The sequence below is a fragment of the Engraulis encrasicolus genome, chromosome 22 (assembly GCF_034702125.1).
Source record: "Engraulis encrasicolus isolate BLACKSEA-1 chromosome 22, IST_EnEncr_1.0, whole genome shotgun sequence".
In the NCBI taxonomy this organism is placed as follows: Eukaryota; Metazoa; Chordata; class Actinopteri; order Clupeiformes; family Engraulidae; genus Engraulis; species Engraulis encrasicolus.
In genome coordinates this window covers 617,727-639,292 of record NC_085878.1, presented here as the reverse complement: position 1 = coordinate 639,292, position 21,566 = coordinate 617,727, and the positions used below count along the sequence as shown (strand labels likewise).

The 21,566-nt window shown below is 43.6% G+C and overlaps 2 protein-coding genes across 2 annotated transcripts in view; one reads left to right on the top strand and one right to left on the bottom strand.

Moving 5' to 3' along the window:
* Positions 1-2,263: 2,263 nt before the first annotated feature.
* On the bottom strand, positions 2,264-13,737 carry traf6 (TNF receptor-associated factor 6). Its single transcript, XM_063188984.1, has 8 exons — positions 13,353-13,737; positions 12,724-12,809; positions 11,884-12,176; positions 11,077-11,227; positions 9,614-9,772; positions 9,278-9,349; positions 5,472-5,549; positions 2,264-4,485 (listed from the first exon to the last, which is right to left on the bottom strand). The coding sequence occupies exons 3-8, from the start codon at positions 12,174-12,176 to the stop codon at positions 3,550-3,552; spliced, it is 1,689 nt and encodes a 562-aa protein (XP_063045054.1). The 5' UTR covers positions 12,724-12,809; positions 13,353-13,737; the 3' UTR covers positions 2,264-3,549.
* A 65-nt stretch (positions 13,738-13,802) lies between these two features.
* The window catches only part of ttc17 (tetratricopeptide repeat domain 17), a 46,506-nt gene continuing 38,742 nt past the window's right edge, over positions 13,803-21,566 (top strand). The window contains exons 1-8 of the mRNA XM_063188989.1: positions 13,803-13,997; positions 14,783-14,872; positions 15,668-15,837; positions 17,184-17,295; positions 17,628-17,759; positions 18,904-19,013; positions 20,381-20,528; positions 21,141-21,280. Of these exons, the coding sequence (XP_063045059.1) occupies positions 13,830-13,997; positions 14,783-14,872; positions 15,668-15,837; positions 17,184-17,295; positions 17,628-17,759; positions 18,904-19,013; positions 20,381-20,528; positions 21,141-21,280 (1,070 nt within the window). The 5' untranslated portion in view covers positions 13,803-13,829. The remainder of the gene's footprint in view (positions 13,998-14,782; positions 14,873-15,667; positions 15,838-17,183; positions 17,296-17,627; positions 17,760-18,903; positions 19,014-20,380; positions 20,529-21,140; positions 21,281-21,566) is intronic.

The window sequence follows — 21,566 nt, the reverse complement described above, 5'->3', positions numbered from 1 at the left end:
CACTGACGACGGAAAATTAACTCAATATCTTGCGAAAGCACAATTCTAATCTCATTTGCAAATCGGGATGGTGAATGAAAAGCAGTCCCCCAAAAGTTAATGTGGCTAGGCTGACACTGACAGCTAGGAAAAGTTATTGCAAAGAAGGTGGATCTAACAAGAAGCGTAATTTTGTTTCTTTTCTGGTATCCACTTTATGTCGGGTGAATGCCCCTTTAGGAGACCTTCGGTTTGGAGACCTTCGAAGTCCTGAGGTTGAGAATCAATGAAGTCCCCTTAGCGCTGTAGATGGCGGTAGCGCACGTCTTGCGCAAACACCTCAAAAAGAGAAGAAGTAGTAGGGGACAACGCCCCCTTAGGAGGCCCAACTTGAGCACACGCTTTTGCATTGAGTGGGCGTGTTTTGCGTTATCTTGGTTTAATTCAGTATTTTTGGTTATTGTTTTCTCTACGGAGGTGGGGCCAGGCCACAAGCACAAGTGGAGAACAGGAGTCTGCATATTGGAATGCACCCCTATGGTGCAGCAGCCATAGTAATGTCATCTGTGGATCTGAAGATCACACTGAAGGTTATTCTGCTTTGGTTTCTAAACAGAACTGAAGTCAGATAGATGCATTATACAGTTGTGCTCATATGTTTAAATACCCCAGCAGAATAAACGCTTTCTTCGCGATTTCTCACAAAATATGAAGGATTACACAAAACCTTTTTTTTCACTCATTGCTAGTGACTAGCTTAAGATATTTATTAGCAATATTCTGTGTTTACTCTTTCAAAAGCATGATCACAACCCAAACTACCCAAATGACCCTGTTCAAAAGTTTACATACCCTAGTTTCTAATGCTGAATATGGCCCTGTTTAACATCAGGGACCGCTCTAAATTGTTTGTGGTAGTTGTTGATAAGGCTCTTAATGTTCTCAGATGACAAAACAGCACATTCTTCCTGGCAGAATGGTTGTTTCCTATAATATTTTTGGGTGTCTTGCTGGAACCTCACATTTGAGGTTTCCCCTGAATGGCTCAATGATGTTGAGATCAGGAGAGTGAGACGGCTGCTCAAAAAATTCATTTTATTCTTTCTGAAGCTAGTGACGGGTTGATTTGGCTTTCTGTGTTGAAATATTGTCATGTTGGCATGTCCAAACAATGGACCATGTGCAGTTTCAAGGCTGATGTGTGTCAAGTTTCCTCCAGTATTTTTACACAGGGCAATGTATTCATTATTCTGCGAGTATGGATCAAAAGTATAATGCATTTGTAACTCAAATGTCCCCATGAAATCAGTGGTCCATGACCATGTTTCACAGAAGGGTATGGTGTAACTTTCATCATAGGCTCCATTGACTGTTCTCCAAATGGTACTGTTAATAGTGGCCTAAAAAAGTTCCATATTGATCTCATTTTTCCAAATGACTTTGTCACAGGCATTTTGATGCTTCTCACTGTGCTATTTGGTGTATCATATGCAAAATAACATGTTTGCATTTTTGTGGTAATGGCTTTCTCCTGGCAACCCCCAACAGCCCATCTTTCCTCAAGTGCCTCTTTCCTGTACAGTTTAAAACATTTTTTCATGTTGTCCTATATTTCACCTGAAGTTATTTTTTGGTTGTCCTATGCCTCCTGAACAATTTCCCTTGCAATGATCATTGCAATGCAATGATTCCCTTGCCCATTGGCTTGATTCCAACCAAACTCCTCATATTGCATTTCTGAATTGAAATTCCAACGGTGCAAACAGAGCATATTTTTCGACACAGAAAGCCAAATCAACCCGTCATTAGCTTCAGAAAGAATAAAATGAAGGTTTTTGAGCGACCATCTCACTCTCCTGATCTCAACATCATTGAGCCACTCAGGGGAAACCTCAAATGTGAGGTTCCAGCAAGACACCCAAAGATATTATAGGAAACAACCATTCTGCCAGGAAGAATGTGCTGTTTTGTCATCTGAGAACATTAAGAGCCTTATCCACAACTACCACAAACAATTTAGAGCGGTCCCTGATGTTAAACAGGGCCATATTCAGCATCAGAAACTAGGGTATGTAAACTTTTGAACAGGGTCATTTGGGTAGTTTGGGTTGTGATCATGCTTTTGAAAGAGTAAACACAGAATATTGCTAATAAATATCTTAAGCCAGTCACTAGCCATGAGTGAAAAAAAAGGTTTTGTGTAATCCTTCATATTTTGTGAGAAATCGCAGAGAAAGCGTTTATTCTGCTGGGGTATGTAAACATATGAGCACAACTGTATTTCTTACAAAAGGCATGTGGGAGAAAGTTTCTAAGCAGAAATGATAGTCTGACGTCAGATAGATTCATTATATTTCTATATATGCTTAAAGTGACACGTTCCATTTGTTCTGTTTGTTGACAAAAAAGGCCGATATTCTGCATTGCAACTATCCACGCACCAAACTCCACATCTCAACATCTGGTTGTAGGGGTAAGCAGGCTTCTTGCCCTGCCATAATGCAGCCGACTCTGTGGCCTAGGAGTCCACCAGCAGATTGGAGGGTCGCAGGATTTTTCCCATAAGGGCTCTTTCCAATAAGGTTAAAGTGTCCTTGAGCACTGTGGTCAAGTCATAATGTACAGCCTGTACCGTGCATGACAGCCCGGGGAGGAGCTATAGGGGGGGCAAGCAGGGCATTTGCCCCAGGGCCCAGAGCCTTCCCATATTGGTAGTAGGGGCCCTATTGTGACGTTTTGAAGGCCGTATGCGGGGCCCTATCAGTGTTTTGCCCTGGGGCCCTGTGTGCAATTGTACCGTGCATGACAGCGTCACTGGCATGGGGGCTGCACAATCATTCTGTTGGTCTGAGGAATGGCCATGGTGGCGCGAAACGTCATGAAAAAAAAAAAATAAAGGATTAGAAAGGTAGCTCAGCGGTGTGTGGGTCTTCCTTGCGGTGTGTGGGTCTTCCTTGCGGTGTGTGGGTCTTCCTTGCGGTGTGTGGGTCTTCCTTGCGGTGTGTGGGTCTTCCTTGCGGTGTGTGGGTCTTCCTTGCATTACATGAACTTTCCATTTCGACCCAGCAAAACCAAAAGACGTGTACTGTTCAGTGTCTCGAAATTCTGTATTTAAAATATACTTGTAAGCTTTATAGAGAATCTCAATTAGTCTCAAGATGTATTTCACAACATTATTCCTCATTATTCCCCTTGGAGCCGTTGGGGAAGAAAAAAAAGGAAAGCTGATGTTGATGTCTGTCAACCCTTAATTCCAGTCATCCAAATAAGTGCACATGGCATGTGAATGGTGGCGGCGCTGGCAGGTCAAAGGAAAGTTCTGGAATGGAGTTGGTTCCCATGTACGTGTGTGTTTGTGTGTGTGTACGCGCATATTTGTTTCCTGGCCTCCCTCTTCCATCTTCCTCCCTCTAGAATGTGTAGAAAGAGTTTATGGGTATATATATATATGTGTGTGTGTGTGTGTGTGTGTGTGTGTGTGTGTGTGTGTGTGTGTGTGTGTGTGTGTGTACCCATATGTGCTGCAGTGCATGTGTGTGTGTGTGTGTGTGTCTGTTTGCCTGTCCTCCTCTACAGAGACGGCTCGGGTCCCCGCGGCTGGATGCCCTCCCGGCGCGAGTACGGGTCAAACCGCGGCATGGCCTCGCATCTCACCAGCAGCACGTCGTCCCGCACGAACTGCCTCTGCTGCAGCGTGGTGAGGTGCAGGAAGGTGACGTAGCCGAAGCCCTTGGGGTTCTTGTGGGTGGTGGGCCGCTGGAAGGCCTGCAGGTCCGGCTTGGTGTCCATCACCTCGATGTGGTGCTGCCCGTCCGCCTGGTCCAAGATGGCCAGCCGGATGGTGCCCTGGAAGGGCCAGGAGAGCTGGCTGTCGAACTCGCCCTGCAGGGTGTGCACGAAGAGGGAGATGTAGTTGGCGCAGCGCGGCGCGCTGGGCGTCTGCAGGTGCAGGCGCAGGCACAGCTTGTAGCCCGGCCGGCCCGTGTAGAAGCCGGGGCTGTGCAGCACCACGGCCTGGCCGGCCTCCTGACTGCGCAGGTGGGCGGAGAAGCCCTCCACACGCCACACGTACACGCCCTGGCACTGCTGCGCCTGCAGGTCCTCCACCGTGGCCTCCAGCGCGCTCAGCTTGCGCCGCGCCTCCGTCAGCTGGCCCGCCTGCGTGTCGTTGCGGATGGTGAGCTCGCGCAGCTGCTGGTCCTGCAGCACCACGCGCCCTTCCAGGATCTTCACCGTCTCGTTCATGTGCCGCAGCTCCTGCGCGCACGGGCACGCCTCTCCGCCTCCGCCGCCGCCACAGCCACCGCCGGCATTAGCGCCACCGTCTGCCCGCGGCCCGTCTGTACAGACGCCGCCATCGCCGCCGCTAGCTCCTCCTCCTCCTGTGGCTCCGGCGAGGGCGGGGCTGCTGCCGTTGAGGCTCTGCTTGCGCAGGTACTCGGCCATGTAGCGCATGTGCATGCCCGTGAACTCCGACATGTGCTGCGCCAAGTCGTTTCTCTGCATCTGCATGAAATGAGAAAAAAGATTAAAGTAAAATTCAGGACGACACCATGTTTGCTCACCTTCTCCTGCCTCACACCTGCACCTGCATTACTGAAGGCCTGTGAACAAGGACTCTCTTGATTAAAAAAAAAGATTAAGTCCATTGTGAGTTGGACTTGAATGTAGTCAGACTGGCCCTACCGTGGCCTAACAACAGCAGGGCTCTAGGTTACTAGGCTGGCGATCCGGGTTCGATTCCGGCCAGGGTCATTTGCCATTCCTTCCCTGCCTCTCTCTCACCACTCGTTTCCTATCCGCTTTGTCACTGTCCTACCATAAATAAAGCATAAAAGCCCAATAATAATAATGAAAAAGTAATCAGACTAATCCTGTAATATATATATTGTTTTTTTTTGATAGGACCCTTTTGAGAAGGTGACAGGAAGCGAGTGAGACCGACTTTGGATGACCTTGGATCAGAATCAAACCTGGGTCCCCGGCGTGCAACAGTGCTGTGCCCTACCGTTTGAGCCACAGCGGGCTACTAACTAATCATGTTATATTTTAAAGTGATACTGTCCCATTTTTGGAAATACGCTCATATTACACCTCCCCTTGAGTTAAATAATTGAGTTTTACCTTTCTCCTGTACTTTCAACCATTCTCTGAGTATGGCAGTGCCAATTTTACGTCCAAGCTAGCAATCAGCATTGAGTCCTATGAGACCAGCTGGTGGGCGGCTAACTGGTCTCATAGGACTCAATGCTGATTGCTAGCTTGGAGGTAAAATTTGCAGTGCCATACTCTGCGAACGGTTGAAAGTACAGGAGAAAGGTAAAACTCAATCATCTCAAGGGAAGGTGTAATATGAGCATATTTGCAAAAACGGGACAGTATCACTTTAAGATAACAGAGGTGTCAAGTGCTTCCATACAAAAAGCAAAAATCGCTTCCCTTCCACATATCTGACTCAAATTGCTCCACTACATTCAAGAGACGTGACTCACCTTCCCACTGCATCCAAAGAAACTGAAGGTGCAGTCTACTGGGGCTTTCAGGCAGTCTGTATTGCGGTGGGACTCCAACTGGCACGGGCAAAACACAACAAATGAAGGATAAATCTGCAGCGATGAACCATACAGTTGAGGACGATATTATTAGCCCCCCTCCTGAAATTAGACATATCTCCTCATTGATCATTGAGAATGATCATTATTAATAAATGTATGTTATTCTGGAAACGAATACACCATGGAGATAATATCCAATAAGTTAAATTTGGACTTTTCCATTTTCACAATGAGTTTAAACAAAAAAGTGTAAAAATGGCAAGGACAAAATTATTAGCCCCCTTATCATTAATAGTCAATACAGTGCCGTTTATGAACAAAAATTGACACCAGGCACTTTGATTAGTTGTTAACTATGTTGGCATATGTCCTACCAGGGATTTTGGCCCATTTTTGTCATTGCAAATAGTTAAGCTGGTCCAAATTGCATGGATGTTGAGGATGGACATTCATTTTCAGCACTCTTCAAATACTATCTAAAGGATTGAGGTCTGAACCACTCCATGACCATGGTTTTAGTATCCTTGAAGAACATTTGAACTATTTTGAATGCAAGTTTTGGGTTATTATCTTATTGAAAGATCCAGTGAAGATCTTAACTCCCTCTATGAGCATATTTTTGCAAGGTCACTTTCCACATTCTATCATAATTTTCAGTTTTTATGGTGCCGTACACCCAAACAAGGTTTCCTGTGGCTAGGGCTGCCACAGAATGATGCATCCACCACCATGTTTAATTGTGGAAACCATCTTATAACGATTCAAGGACTATCCCTTTCTTCACCTGACAGAAGCAGAATTCATGCATCAAAGCAGGTGCAATTGAATATCATCAGATGAAAGCAGAGACGTTCAAAACTCATTTTTGACTTTCAAATGTTCACAGGCAAAGCTCAATAACACTCTGATATGCACTGCCTTTAGTAAAGGGGTTCTTCTGTGATGATGGCCCCAAAGCCCAATATGATGACAAGCCCTAACAACTGTCTCTCTTGGTGGGGGAAAAAAACTCCAGGTGAGGCCAGGTCAATAACAATCATCTAGGCAGGTGTCCAATGCTTCTTTGGTCTAATGAGGCTACGCAGTTTCCACAGTTACACATAGTGGAAGGGCATCAAGTTTAGTCTGTTATTCAGCCTCAGACACAGGGAGTCTGGGTCTGAATCTGGATTGCTGGGTCTCCCAACAACATTGTAACCCAAAGCATACATTTAGATTAGTTCAGAGGTTCTTCAAGGACACTAAAACCATGATATTGGAATCACCCGCTCATAGTCCAGTCCTAAATCCCACTGAGAGTCTGTGGTTAATGTCTATGCTCAGCATCCATGCGATTTGGACCAGCTAGAACACTTTGCAGTGAAGAAATGGGCCAAAATCCCTAGTGGGGCACGAGCCAACCTAGGTAGCAATTTATCAGAGCCTGTTGTCAGTTTTGGTTCATAAATGGCGCCATATTGACAATAAATGATCAGGGGGCTAATAATTTTGTCCTTGTCATTTTTGCCCTTTTTTGTTTAAACTCATCGTAACAATAGAAAAATCCAAATTCAAATCATTGAACATTATCTCCATCAGTGTATTTGTTTCCAGAATAACAGAAACGGTGAATAATGGTAATTCTTACTGAGAAATCAAGAGAAATGTCTAATTTCAGGAGGGGGGCTAATAATATCGTCCTCAACTGTATATACACATACTGTACTTGTTGCAAAGGGGAGTAGAGTTACCCAGCCGGGACTCAAACCCAGACCTTCTGGGGTGGTAAACTGGGGCTCTGACCACTACACCAAAGAGCCAGGCTTATTAGCGTGGCAGTCAGAAGAACACACCCACAACCCTAGTGATGGCCACTCCATCATAGTACTGTACCAGAGAGAGTAGAGAGAGAGAGGTTCCATTGGCCCATTGTTTCCGGGTTCTATTATTGGGGGGGAAATCCCCCTTTAGGCAGACCTAGGCAGACCTAAGGACTGTTCTATTCAATGCTAGGAGCATTATGACACGGCCCTTTAGGCAGACCTGTTAGGTGCCCATAGCAACCTATTATGTTGGCATATCTCTATATACTTAAAGAATCTCTGACTGTACTCTCTGACTGCCTAGTCTGCCCTCCAACCACATATACAGTATACCTCTGGCTGACTAGTCTGCTCTCCAACCACATATACAGTATACCTCTCTGACTGACTAGTCTGCCCTCCAACCACATATACAGTATACCTCTCTGGCTGACTAGTCTGCCCTCCAACAACATATACAGTATACCTCTCTGGCTGACTAGTCTGCCATCTCCAACCACATATACAGTACCTCTCTGGCTGACTAGTCTGCTCTCCAACCACATATACAGTATACCTCTGGCTGACTAGTCTGCTCTCCAACCACATATACAGTATACCTCTCTGACTGACTAGTCTGCCCTCCAACCACATATACAGTATACCTCTCTGGCTGACTAGTCTGCCCTCCAACCACATATACAGTATACCTCTCTGGCTGACTAGTCTGCTCTCCAACCACATATACAGTACCTCTCTGGCTGACTAGTCTGCCCTCTCCAACCACATATACAGTATACCTCTCTGACTGACTAGTCTGCCCTCCAACCACATATACAGTATACCTCTCTGACTGACTGGCTGGAGTTCTGACCACATAACATCTCTCCAACTGACTGACTAGTTGGCCCTCCAACCACATGAACCAGGGATGGAAATAAGCACCCGTCCACCTGCCAATGACGGGTAAATTTCAGTGGTGACTGGTACATTTTTCAACCCACCAGTCACTTTGACTGGTAAAAACAGTGAGTGACTGGTAGATTTTGAAATCTACCTGCCACCGTGACTGGTGGGGAAAAAACTTAAGTTCCACCCCTAACATGAACATCTCTCCAACTGACTGACTAGTTGGCCCTCCGACCAAATGAACATCTCTCCGGGTGACTGGTCGACCTCCGACCATATATACATATCTCGTCAGTCAGTTGGAGAGATGCACGTATATACCGTCAGTCTGTCGCTCTAAATTAACACCTGCCAATCAGCCAAATGCTGGTGAAATTTCAGTTTGGCTTGTAGAAAAGAAAAAATACTAGCCACTTTGACCCATTAGGGAGTGTGTGTTTGGCTAGCAATATAAACGTCTGCCAGCCATTTTGGCTGGTGATGAAAAAAGTTCATGTAGAGCCCTATAGGCTATAGTGCAGTGTTTCTCAACTGGTGGGTCGCGACCCAAAAGTGGGTCGCGGAGGGGTCATGGGTGGGTCGCGGAGCCAGGGTGTAAAAAAAACGTAATTCATTGATTTACTAAAAAAAAAAAAAACATCCAACTTTTCCTGCAACAATTTTTATTTTATTTTTATTTTGATAGGCGATTGAACTTGTGTCATCTGTCGTCATAGATTAAATCAGAATGTTTTTTGCGAGATAGTAGCGTGCAACCAGTCATGCGAGACCGAATGAGAGTGGAAAATGGTGGGTCCCAAGACTTTTCCAGTTGAGAACCACTGCTATAGTGTATACATACTGCATATTTGCAGTCAGTCGGTCAGAGTACTAATATAGTTTCCGTTGGTCAGTCTGTCAGATAGACTCCATTTGTGGTCAACCAATAAGTCAGTTAGTTAGATATTATATGCTTTCAGTCGGTTGGTTGGTCAGTCAGTCAGATTTATTTTTCTTCTTTTCAGTCAGTTCATTCATTTATTTCTTTATATAAAAAGGAATACTACCACTTACCTGGTCCCGAATAAGCTCAAGATTACAGTACTGACACACAACATTGGCAAAGGGACAAATCAACTCATGGACCTGCAGATGAGACGAAACAAAAACAAGAAAAGAAAAAAAAAACGAAATGAAAATGAAAACATTACAGTATTATTGTATTGTATTAGCAGTCACCCCAGATAAAAATGAAGCATGTAAAAGTAGTTTGGAGCAAGAAGGTCCACTTCAAAGGAGACTGGGCCAAGGACGACTGGAGCACACAGGATACGTTTTTTCTGATTTTATTGTGGTGCGAGCATGAAAGTAAGTGTAATGTAATGTAAAAGTAGTACTGTAGTACTGTACTTTGCTCTCCTCGAAAACGAATGGCTGCAGACAGTCATGACAGGCGATGATGCGTCGCAGACACAGCTCCTGGGCATGCTCCTCCAGCTGGCTCTTCAACACGGACTCCTCACACTGAGGACACAGCACAGTGGCAAACTTGCACTTGGCCACGTGGCCCTACAGTTGCAAAACAGAAGGTTTGGGGAAACATTTTAAGTGAAGGAAGAAAAATCCGCACTCACAAACTGCGTCTCATTATTTATTTATATTACCACCATGTCCAAAATCAGTAATCCAGGTGCCAGACAAGGGATGTTAACCGGTAACCGGTTAACCGATAGTTGACCGGATCAACTTTAACCGGTTAAAATGTTCTACCACCGGTTAACCGGTTGTAATAATAATAATAATTATAATGATAATTTCCTCCCAAAAAGGGTTTTAGTACGATAATTCAGCATTTTCCATCTGGCAACAGTGACTGGACATGGCAGGTCCTGTCTGCGCAGCAAAAAAAAAAAGCAGTGCTGTGCATATCAGGCACACAAACGTTGTATAATTTAAGATTACCGGTTAACCGGTTAAGAGTTTTTTCAGTATGCCAGACAAAAGCGGTAGGCGGCCTGAGGCCTCAGGCCTGAGGCAGATCCCACTGGTGGATCGAAACCTTGCCGTTTGTATAAAGAAATTAAGTTTTTTTTTAATTATTTTTTTTAGCTCATTTCCAGTGTACAGACCACTTCATCACACCAAGAGAACAAAGTGACATCAGATCAGTTGTTCTGGATTGCTTGAAAGTCCAACTGACATTGCCAGGAAAATTAGCGACATCACTAGATCAGGTGGGATAGGCACTGCAGAAAGACTATGCAGTAAGCATGTTACTATCTCGTAATATCTAAGTCGCAGACATGTCAAAAGTCAAAGTAGAGGGAAAAGAAAAGTTAAAAACCTAACCCAGTTTTCTTCCAACACACCAGGTGACTACACTGATTAACTTTAGAGTGTCTTATGACCAGCTGATTCTTATCAATAACACTTCATTAGGGGTCACTGTCAGATTGTATCTAGCTCATTAGGTACAATGGTATAACTGGTGTAACCACCATGTAATATCATGTAATATTGTAATATCATGTAATATTGTAATATCATGTAATATTGTAATATCATGTAATATTGTTGTAGCAACATCATGAATTCACTTCTACTCATACCTTGTAAACACTCTTCTGGGGGGCATTGTGGCGCAGCGCGCTAAGCCCCCCAACGTTTGGGCTTGCATGCCCATGGGGACCCCAGTTCGAGTCCGGCCGGGGTCATTTACCAGCCCTACCCCAAATCTCTTTCCTGCTCATTTCCTGTCTCCTCTCACACTGTCCTGTCACAATAAAGGCCCAAAAAGCCCCCAAAACATAGGCCTACCTACTTTACACACTTCTGAAACTGTGGCTCCTATTCACCTCTGGGTAAGTGCTTACCTCCAGATGTCGAAGCTCCATTTTATCCCGGCAGCCTGCGTTTGGGCAGCGGACGATGAGTGACAGTATCTCACGGTTGGCAAAGTTGTCTGTGAAGAGCGAGGCCTCCGTAAGCCCTTCGTTGTCTAGTGGGCACTTCTTGCCATTATCCCTGTCAAATAACCAGACATTTCACAGTCACAGATAGATTCAAGGCCAGCACAGTCACTAGGGTCACATTCATGTACATAAAATGAGCTGACAGTGGTTGTTAAATAAATTGGTGGTGCTCGACTTCCATTCTGTGGTGCTACCCCACAGAATAGTCTACACATGGGAGACACTGCAAGCTCAGAGCAGATGCTGTTAGCCTGATTATCATCGACTTTAAAATCTCTTCGAGGCTTGGTATGATCAAGAGCATAACAATTAACATTTCTCAAATGGCATGGTTGAGCCGCCTCCCTTGGTTTGCTACCGGTTGTTTGCTTCCCGACAAAGTGAGAGGAGTTCTCGAATTTTCTGGAGCTCAGAAACTATATTTGTATTGCTCCTGGCCTGACTAGAAGCAAAGCTGAAGGTGATACGTCGGGGGGCGCTGTGGCGCAGCGCGCTAAGCCCCCCACATTTGGGCTTGCATGCCCACGGGGACCCCGGTTCGACTCCGGCTGGGGTCATTTCCCGACCCTGCCCCATCTCTCTCTCCCAATCATTTCCTGTCTACTCTCATACTGTCCTGTAATAATACTTAAAAAAATACTTTTTTAAGAAATAAAAAAAGGTGTTGCATCACTAGGGGATAAATGCGTCACTGGCTAGATATGGTACCTGATGGACTTCTTTAGGCAGCCGTGGCAAAAGCGGTGTCCGCAAGGCGTCTGCACGGCGGCCCGGAGCGCCATGAGGCATATGGGACACTCGTACTTGCTCTCGAGCGGCGGGTCGAACTCCACGTCGTAGCCCTGCACCTGGGCCTCGGTCTGGAGGCTGAGGGTGGTGCAGCTCTCTGTGGGGCTCCAGTACTCCTTCTCCATGGCCGCCGCACAGGGGGTCATCTCTGCCATAGCGCCACAGCAGTCGCTATCCAGACTGCTCTTCTCTGTGCTGTCACAGCAGGCCATCTGAAAGTGAAAGTGAAAGTGAAAGCCCAACTGGGAAACTCCAACTTTTTAATTACTCCCCCCCCACCGATCTGGCCGGTCGGGAGTCAAACCGGCAACCTTTGGGATACAAGTCTGACGCCGTAACCGCAAACTCATGACTGCCCATCTACAGAGTGAACGAAAGCACGTAGGATACAATGTTAACACGACTACTTCTTATGTATTGTCAATCATATACTGTTATATTGAGTTTCCTATTCCCTCTAGTATTTGTTATTTTTCTTGTATTCGATGTTGAAAATAAGCCTTCGTACATGTTGATGAAATGAGTGACACCCTCCATCTCATCAGTGTATAAGAAAGCTCAGTCCACATTGCATGATTCTATTCTATTCTATTCTATGATGTAATATAATCATATAACATAATACATATATTATAGTGCTAGCTTCACACAATATATATATATAATATATATATATATATATATATATATATATATATATATATATATATATATATATATATATATATATATATAATATATATAAAATACAGTTCTTACCTTGATATGAGGTGACAGAGACTGTGCCCTCAGGTCCTCGATAGGAGAGTCAACAAGACACCCTTGGCTTGATGATCTAACTGGTCCTGTATGAGACACGAGATTTAACTAAGCCAAAACTTTATTGTGATTAACTCGCAACCTGTGCCCATATGATTTGTCATTTGGAAATGTCATGGGAATTACAAAAACGTTTTGCATCCAAGTAATTGATTCTCGTGAGTTTTTAGCACAAGGAATGCTGAAATTATACCATTTAATGTAGTATTAGGGATAGCAAGTGTTTCACTTTCAACTGGAAAGTGAATTGGTTATAATGAGGATTCACACATCAGAGATGCATGTTGAAGTTTACATTACTTGGCTAACAGGGCGGGGCATATGATACTGTACATTACAATAAACATGTTATAACCAAAGATTTTGTTTTTAGAGATAGGATGTTAAGAAAACACAATAAAAGTGATTACATAATACAATATATAATATTTGAAGGTAAGATAACCCTTAAACGAAAAGTAAGTGACGTTGGTAGCACGTCAAAATTAGCCAGTTCAAGACTGGAAACCAGAAAGTAAGATTACACAACAGTGACAGCGTGGGATGTGGGGGTATAATGATTAACTTACATGTAAAGAAAGAATCCCTCAAATGTGCCAACGAGGCAAAACGACTTCCATCTTATCTAACAACTGCTGATTTTTATATATTTTCGTTACCGGAGTGACTTTTTGCTTCCTACCGGGTTAGCTATGATACCAACTTTTCCTGCATCACCAGCAAGTCACAAGTTTCTGTTCTGTCACACAAAATGTCAACAGAGCCTCATTCACTACTGCCCTCTATTGAGTGGAGGTCAAGCCAGGAAGAAAACTACCTGTGTCTACCGTCTGAGATGTATTGATTGTCAGCTAGAAAATCCTAGAGCGCTTACGTCTTAAACGCGAAGGCCTCTGTTAACAGTGTTAAATTGCAATGGTACAGTTGCTTTGTTTTTCTCTCGCATCTGCAGTATGTGTTCTAACAGGAAGTCAACACCAATGTTCGCCCCCCAGTGGTCAGTGTTGTACTTGCTCCGAGTTGTAATCGCATAATAAAACAGAAAAATGGCGGACTTGGCGAGAAGTAGCCTTGATAGAGATATTTGGTCCGATGTGTCATGGCGAGCTTCGTTTCAGGGGAGGGCATTCATACTATTTTGTGTCCTCTTGGTCAAGTCTGGAGGTGCTACTACTCACTGGGTGGTAACAGAGGATGGAAAAATTCAACAGCAGGTAATGCTAGGTCACCAATATATAGGGCTAGCTAAACCATGCTAGCTTTCTATCGCGACGTCTATCCAATCAGTTCATGGACGTTAGCTATGTTTACCTGCCTTTTGTCGTTTACTTTGTCATTTCCCAAAGACAGAATGTAAGGATGGCAAGCCATTAAGGCGACATGGTGGGGGGCAAACGGTATGGCAGTTGTGTTTGGTATTGCGTGGATAGATACCCACCACCACTACCAGAGCCAGGCGCGAGGTAGAATAGCAATGAGAACTTGCCCATCTGCCAGATGGGCTGGATGTCTTGACAGAATGCTAGGTGGCACTTTATTCAAATGTACCATTGACAAGTGTATTGGTAATTGCACTGTCACTTTGTCTCAATCAATTATTTGCAAGAATGGCTCATTTACGCAATGCACTTCATGGCAAGTCATGTCAAGTGTGGCAGTATGTTTGTGGCAGTATGTTTGCTTGCTACATTGCAAGTTAAAGTCCAATGCAAGAAGATAAGGCAAAGTGTTCACCAAAACATCAACGTTACTGTAGCTATTGATAGCCTAAATCGCCTGTTACTAATCTAGCCAGGTACTAACTGTTACTAATCTCGTCACGGGCTATTGACAGTCCAAGGTGTTATTGTAATACGATGAAGAGATCACCCCATACCCAGCCAAGTGGGGTAGCTCAGGGTGAGGCTGGTGTGTCAGCAAAATCATTAGAGCTCTAGGTTGACCCCCCCCCCCCCCCTTTTTTTAAATTTTTTTTTTTTTTAAATTATTATTTCTACAGGTGGACTCGCCGCTGAATTTGAAGCATCCCCATGACCTTGTTATTTTCATGAGGCAGGAGACCCGTGTGAACTACCTCAAAAAGCTGGAGGTGATTGAAAACATTGGATTGCGATGCATAGGCTTGCTTTTTAATATTGTTAAATAGCATGCACAGACTTTGCACCGGATGTGATCACTGCGCAGTGATCTATGTAATCACTATGATTAAAAAAAACTATGATCATTATGTGATCAAAACACAATGGAACACACACTCTGGCTTTACTTGACGCTGGCGTCATATGGATGACATAACAGTGTCGTAATAGTGTCCGAACAGTGTCATGACACAGTCATGAGCGAGCCATAAACATGGTGTCAGTGTCATACATGTTTTATGGTCATGAAAAGTTGACATTGTTAGGGCTGTCTTTGCCGTAACCGAATGTCACTCAATGACATAATGTTTATAACACATGAACGACTGCCTTATGACACTGTTATGACATTGTTATGCATGGGTGTAATTTTAGTGGGGAATGGTGGGGACATGTCCATACCACTTTTGAGATAAACCTAGCTTGTCCCCGCCACTTTTTCACAAATATAATGCAAAAACAGCATATCCAGACTATTTGCCATTGAAATGTCCCCACCACTTTTTGAGCGAAACCTACACCTTTGTTGTTATGTCATCGTTTGACGCCTGCAACAAGTTAAGTGTTTGTTACCCACTTTTGTTTTTTTACTGTTATTCAAACACACAAGTAATGCATGAAGATGCATGCAATAAAATTTGATTTTTAGGAGGACTTTGAAACAGCGCTGCTTGCTAGTTGCTACTGCTTTGAGCGTATCATCTTTGCTTACATTCTATGCACTTGTGTGGGCTGCTTTTGTGTAGAAGCAATTGGTCGCTCAGAAAATTCATATAGAGGAGAATGAGGACCGGGACACGGGACTGGAGCAGCGGCACTACAAGGAAGACGCAGACTGTGTCAAAGCAAAAGTCCCCCTGGGGGATCTAGACCTGTACGATGGAACATACATCTCCCTGGAGAGCAAGGACATCAGGTGAGGCGGAGGAGACGGGCGTGGAAATGTTGGAGTATGTTTCAGTAACACTTTACTTGACGGCGGTGTCATATGCATGTCATTACAGTGTCGTAATAGTGTCATCATGACACAGTCATAGATAAGTCATAAACATTATGTCCATGTCATAAACGTTTTATATACATTGCCATGAACACCTCAGGTTGTCTTTGCCATAGCCGAATGTCACTTTAGGCCCATGGTCATACAATGTTGATGACGCGTGCATAACTGTGTCATGACATTGTAATGACATGTACATGACACCGGTGTCAAGAAAAGCATTACCAATCTTTCCAGTTGGAGTGGATCATTGTGCATATCATGACTGTTTTGTCACTTCTTTCATAAACACAAGTCTTTAGAGTTGTATAAAGTAGAAGTAGAAGTAATGAACAAAATTCAAGAGACACCGCACACTGCTTACTTTTCTTTATGCATAGAGCGAACCTGATAACGCATTGGGCGAAACGCGTTGTTCGCTCCGAGAAATAAAGTAAAGAAAAGTAAGCAGTGTGCGGTGTCTCTTGAATTTTGTTAATTGATTCACCTTCTCCTGCCTCACACCTGCACCTGCATTACTGAGGGCTTGTGCACAAGGACTCTCTTGAACTTTGATAGAAGTAGAAGTACTCTTACAGATGTAATTACAACACTAGTGGTGTGATATGACATGCTTTCAACTTTGTAATATCACACCACTAGTGTTGTAATTACACCTGTAAGAGTACTTCTACTTGTACTTCATACAACTCTGCACAAGTCTCTTTCCCTCATACGGGCCAATCAGATGCGCCTTTCATGTTGCTCTTACACGTTAGACTTTTTTTCGCACACCTCAGCTGGCAGGTGCGTCGGAGATGGCACCATGGGTCACTCAGCAATAGTTTAAAGAAACTCCCGCACACTGACCATTTCGCTGTTCTTTCTTTAATGAACAACGTTTCGGTACTAGACCTTCATCAGGCAATCTCCGGAGGAGATTGCCTGATGAAGGTCTAGTACCGAAACGTCCATTTTGCTGTTCTTTCTTTAATAAACAACGTTTCGATACTAGACCTTCATCAGTGAAGGTCTAGTACCGAAACGTCGTTTATTAAAGAAAGAACAGCGAAATGGTCAGTGTACGGGAGTCGCTCTTACAAAAATACGCAAGCAGTTTTGCAACTTGGAAGAACTCCTATTGGACTACAGATTATGCCTTCCGAACTGCAAACAGCACTGAAACCTGGCAACCTGTCTATGTATTGTAACATGATGTCTGACGTCAGATTTGAAGATGCCGTAGTGCTGACGTTGTATTTTAACTGGTTGTGTTTTTCCAGCCTTGAGGACTTTGTTGACCACAGATCTCCTCTGCCTCCGGACCTGGAGAAACCCGACTGTGCAAAGATCCTGGATCTGCCCTATAGCATCCATGCTTTTCAGCACCTCCGGGTAAGATGAGTCATGAGTCATAGGTTTTTCTTAAGTCACTACTGCTTTGCTGCAGTGTAATGTTGGACATGGTTCTTCAAAATGTAAAAAAAGAAAGTTTCACTTCTATCCTTTTTATTAATAATAAACAAAAACACATTTCAACATGGACAAAAGAGACACACACACACACACACACACACACACACACACACACACACACACACACACACACACACACACACACACACACACACACACACACACACACACACACACACACACACACACACACAATGTTTAGGGAATAGCCACCCAATATCTTAATGGCTTGATGTCCATCCTTTTTTCAGGGAGTACAGGAGAAGGCCAACCTGACCTCTCCTCTGCTGTCAAAAGAGGACCCCATATTCGGCTCGCTGCCCTACCATCTGGGCCGCAGTATGGATGAAGTTGGCCACCGGATATATCAAGGCCTTATGCGCGTGAGTCACTGTCTTGTCATTTCTTGTAGTGGGTGCCATGCCTGCATACAGGCTGTCTCACATATCTACAGTAGAGATGTATGAATAGCATATTATTGCATTGTAGTTATCTTTTTAAAATACGATATTGTTTGATTTCATTTGTTAGAACAAATTCATTATTTAATATCAGGGCTTGAAAACGAAATTATTTTTCAAACGTTCCGTTCCGAACAGAAACGGAATTATAACGTTTCCGGTTATGAGTTCCACCAATAAATTGACGTTCCCGAACCGGTTAGAACAAAAAAATATTGTTCCCGGAACGGTTAATTTCGTTCCTGTCAGCTGATTACTCCCCATAGGCCTAACTGATGTTAACCAAGAAAGACGGAAGTGCAAATGAGTCAGCCTACATTCAAAACTGTTTATTCAAGCGGATGAAAAGAATATCCTCCAGAATTTTGTCATTCAGGGACGACCTAAGCGGAGAAACAGAGAATAAACCTCAATGATGAAAATGTGCGCTCCACGCTGACTTGGGTCACGGGGAGCACTATGATGGACATTGTGAGTTTGTGCATATTTGAAGCAGCCATGGATGCCCAATAACGCCGAACATTGTCGGTGCGCTTTACACGCGCTTCCCTGCAATGTCTTACAATAATGCAATGCAAACTCTGTCCTTTTGTGGATGTGGAGTGAAGACTTTGTAATCTACAGCTCTCTCTCCATTCAGTCAGAGAATGTCTGATGTCACACAGGACGTGAACCTCAGCCGTCATGGTAACGTGCGCAGGAAAATAATGACTTTTTTTTTAGTTTGAGGAACGGTATTAACTGGTATTAACCGGTTACCATTATTTTTAAATAAGTGTTCCCGTTCCAGAACATAAAAAATAATAACGTTTCCGGTTTCGTTTCTGTTCCCTGTAAAATACAAAAAGTTCCTGGTTTTCGTTTTCGTTCCTTGAACCGGTTCGGAGCCCTGTTTAATATTGAATTTAATCAAGCAAGTAATATTTTTAGCAGATGTATAACGGTTTGCCTGAATTTAGGCAGTGTGTTGTGAGACTATTTTGCCAGTTTTCCTTTTACCTTCATTTGTATGGAGTGTCCAGTGCATTTGGATGGATGATTAATGATTTTCTGTTTTGCCCAATAGAACTCTTCCTCCTGGGTGTTGTATAACATGGCATCATTCTTCTGGCGTATGAAGAATGAACCCAGGCAGGCTATCGACTGTGTGGTCCGCGCCCTGCACTTCTCTCCCAGGTAAGAACACCATGTTTGTCTCACAACATAATTAATTGATCACATTAACCCTTAAATCCTGCATTCAGTTCCATATAGCTACAAGTTAACCAGTCGAGTATTTAAAGCTGCTATTAAATGCCTTCACCGTGTCATATGCTGAGGTGCTTGCAAAGGCTTAATTAAATTGCTTGTAAATCGGTGAATGTATTTGGGAATGTATTAGTGGAATTGCTTTTGTTGCGTATGTTGTGGAGTACCAGCTCATGGTGCCCCTGTGTGGTGAGGCACACCATGGACTAGTTGAAGGTGAAGGTTGTGCACAAGGTGCAGGATAAAGGCTGACTGTAATTTTCGTCCCCACGCTTNAAAAATAAATAAAAAGATTTTTATTTTTTTAATTTCATGTTTATTTAAAAAAAATATATATATATTTCAAGAACCATGAAATTAAATACAAAATAAACAAAAAAAATCCACGGACTCCTCACTCTGAAAATTACACTATGGAGTAGGACATGCTGTCAGTGCTCGAATAATGTTTCTTCTTGTGGTGAAAAGGGTGTGTTACTCAAAGATACCAGTATCTCAAAAAAGGGATCAAAAAATGCAAAACGTCACTCGTGTTTTGTTTAGATTTTTTAATCTTCTGTTTGTCTTACAGACGATAGAGAGCTATCTCAAGAGCAGGAAATGTGCTGCACATAAATTATGATTTGTGTTGTTTTGATAATCTTGCGTTTGTTTACCTTCTCCACAAGTGCCCGTGATAATCACTCAAGGACAACAAGCATCTCCAGAACGCTGAGCAAATTTTTTAAAACAGTAGTGAAGTTTTGTTTAGTTTTTATGACCAAGTCTCTGTTAACCGTCTTTACTACAATACAACCCATAATGAGTACTCGAAAACACCAATACCGGGCACCGAACAATGGTGAAGTTTTTTTGTTTTTTAAATCCTGCGTTTGTTTACATTTTCCACCCAGTCTTGTAAGGGCCTCTTAAAAAAGACAGTGTCGGGTGAATAAGGAAGTTTAGTTTTGTTAATGTCTGTGTTTTGTTTACCGTCTCCACTAGAGCCAATAAGGACTATTGAAGAATGCCAATATAGCACGAACAGTGAAATTGAATGACGTTATTAGTTTTATTAATGTCGGTGTTAATTTATCCTCCCTCCTCTAGGGCCGATAAGGACTACTCCAGAATGCCAATATCGCACATAAAGTAGTGATGTTTTGATTGTTTTTGTTAATGTCCGTGTTGTTTATCCTCCCCCCATTAGGGCCGATAGACGTCTCAGGAACGCCGATATCACACATACAGTAGAGACGTTTTTTTTTGTTTGTTTTGTTGTTAATGTCCATGTTTGTTTCTCTTGTGTCCACTAGGGCCCATAAGGACGTGGCCCTGGTAAACATGGCCAACATCCTGCACAGAGCGCACTTCTCCGCCGACGCCGCTATCCTCGCTCACGCTGCTCTCGACCTCACCTCCGACTTCCTGACCAGTCACTACACCCTGGGCAACATCTATGCCGTGAGTAGGGATGGGTAAAATAATCGAGCTAATCGATAATCGATCGAATCGAATCGAAATTCACATAATCGATTCACAGGGTACAAAATCTTTTTTTTTTTTTGTTCTTTTTCTTTTTGTTCTTTTTGTTTAATTTAGGTGTATGGAAAATACCCAGTAGGTATTAGTCAATTAGGCCTAGGCCTACTTATTACAAATTAGCGATCTGTTAACACTTTCAAGCCACAGCCCTTTGACATTTCTATATAAAAATAGGCAACAGCATCTTTTGGGGGAAATCTTTTGGGTCCCTTTACATTGTATGTCACTGATTATGCCCCTCTATTATGTATCACTTTGTTGAAAAGCTAAATGTCATGCAATGACACGGAATGTAATGACACATAGCATGACTTCTATAGCGCCTTTCGAAATACCCCTCAGGCCTTTTACATGTTATAACCTGGTGGAGTGTTGTTGTCTTATGTGCAGATGTTGGCGGAGTGCATCAAATCCGTACTGTGCTACGTCATGTAATGTGAAGACATACAGTATGCTGTGGAGTGACCTGGTTGTGTGTGTGTGTGTGTGTGTGTGTGCGTGTGCGTGTGCGTGTCCTGCGTGTGTGTGCAGATGTTGGGCGAGTACAACCACTCAGTGCTGTGCTATGAGCAGGCGCTGCAGGTGGTGCCCGGGTTCGAGCAGGCCCTGCGACGCAAGCACGCCGTCCTCTGCCAGCAAAAGCTGGAGCAAAGACTGGAGGCCCAGCACAGGTACGTCATCACACACACACACACACACACACACACACACACACACACACACACACACACAAGCACACAAGCACACGAGCACACTAACCTGGCCCCTGGCTGCGGACGAGACTGTATTCTTGGAGAAAAGGGAAAACGACTGCTTGAGACTGGGCTCTTTTCTTGTTTGACGTGCAAGAAGAAAAAGTTTCTTTAGATTTACACGTCAACTTGGCAGTGATGGTATAAAGTTAAAATCATTAATTTACGGTGATTGGAGGTCACACACACACACACACACACACAC

Excerpts from the sequence above, each read along its gene's own strand:
- traf6 (XM_063188984.1), bottom strand. The coding sequence starts at position 12,176 with ATGGCCTGCTGTGACAGCACAGAGAAGAGCAGTCTGGATAGCGACTGC. Across the intron at positions 11,228-11,883 it reads TGCCTAAAGAAGTCCATCAG|GGATAATGGCAAGAAGTGCC; the intron begins GTACCATATCTA and ends GTTATTTGACAG. Across the intron at positions 5,550-9,277 it reads TTGAGCTTATTCGGGACCAG|TTGGAGTCCCACCGCAATAC; the intron begins GTAAGTGGTAGT and ends TGCCCGTGCCAG.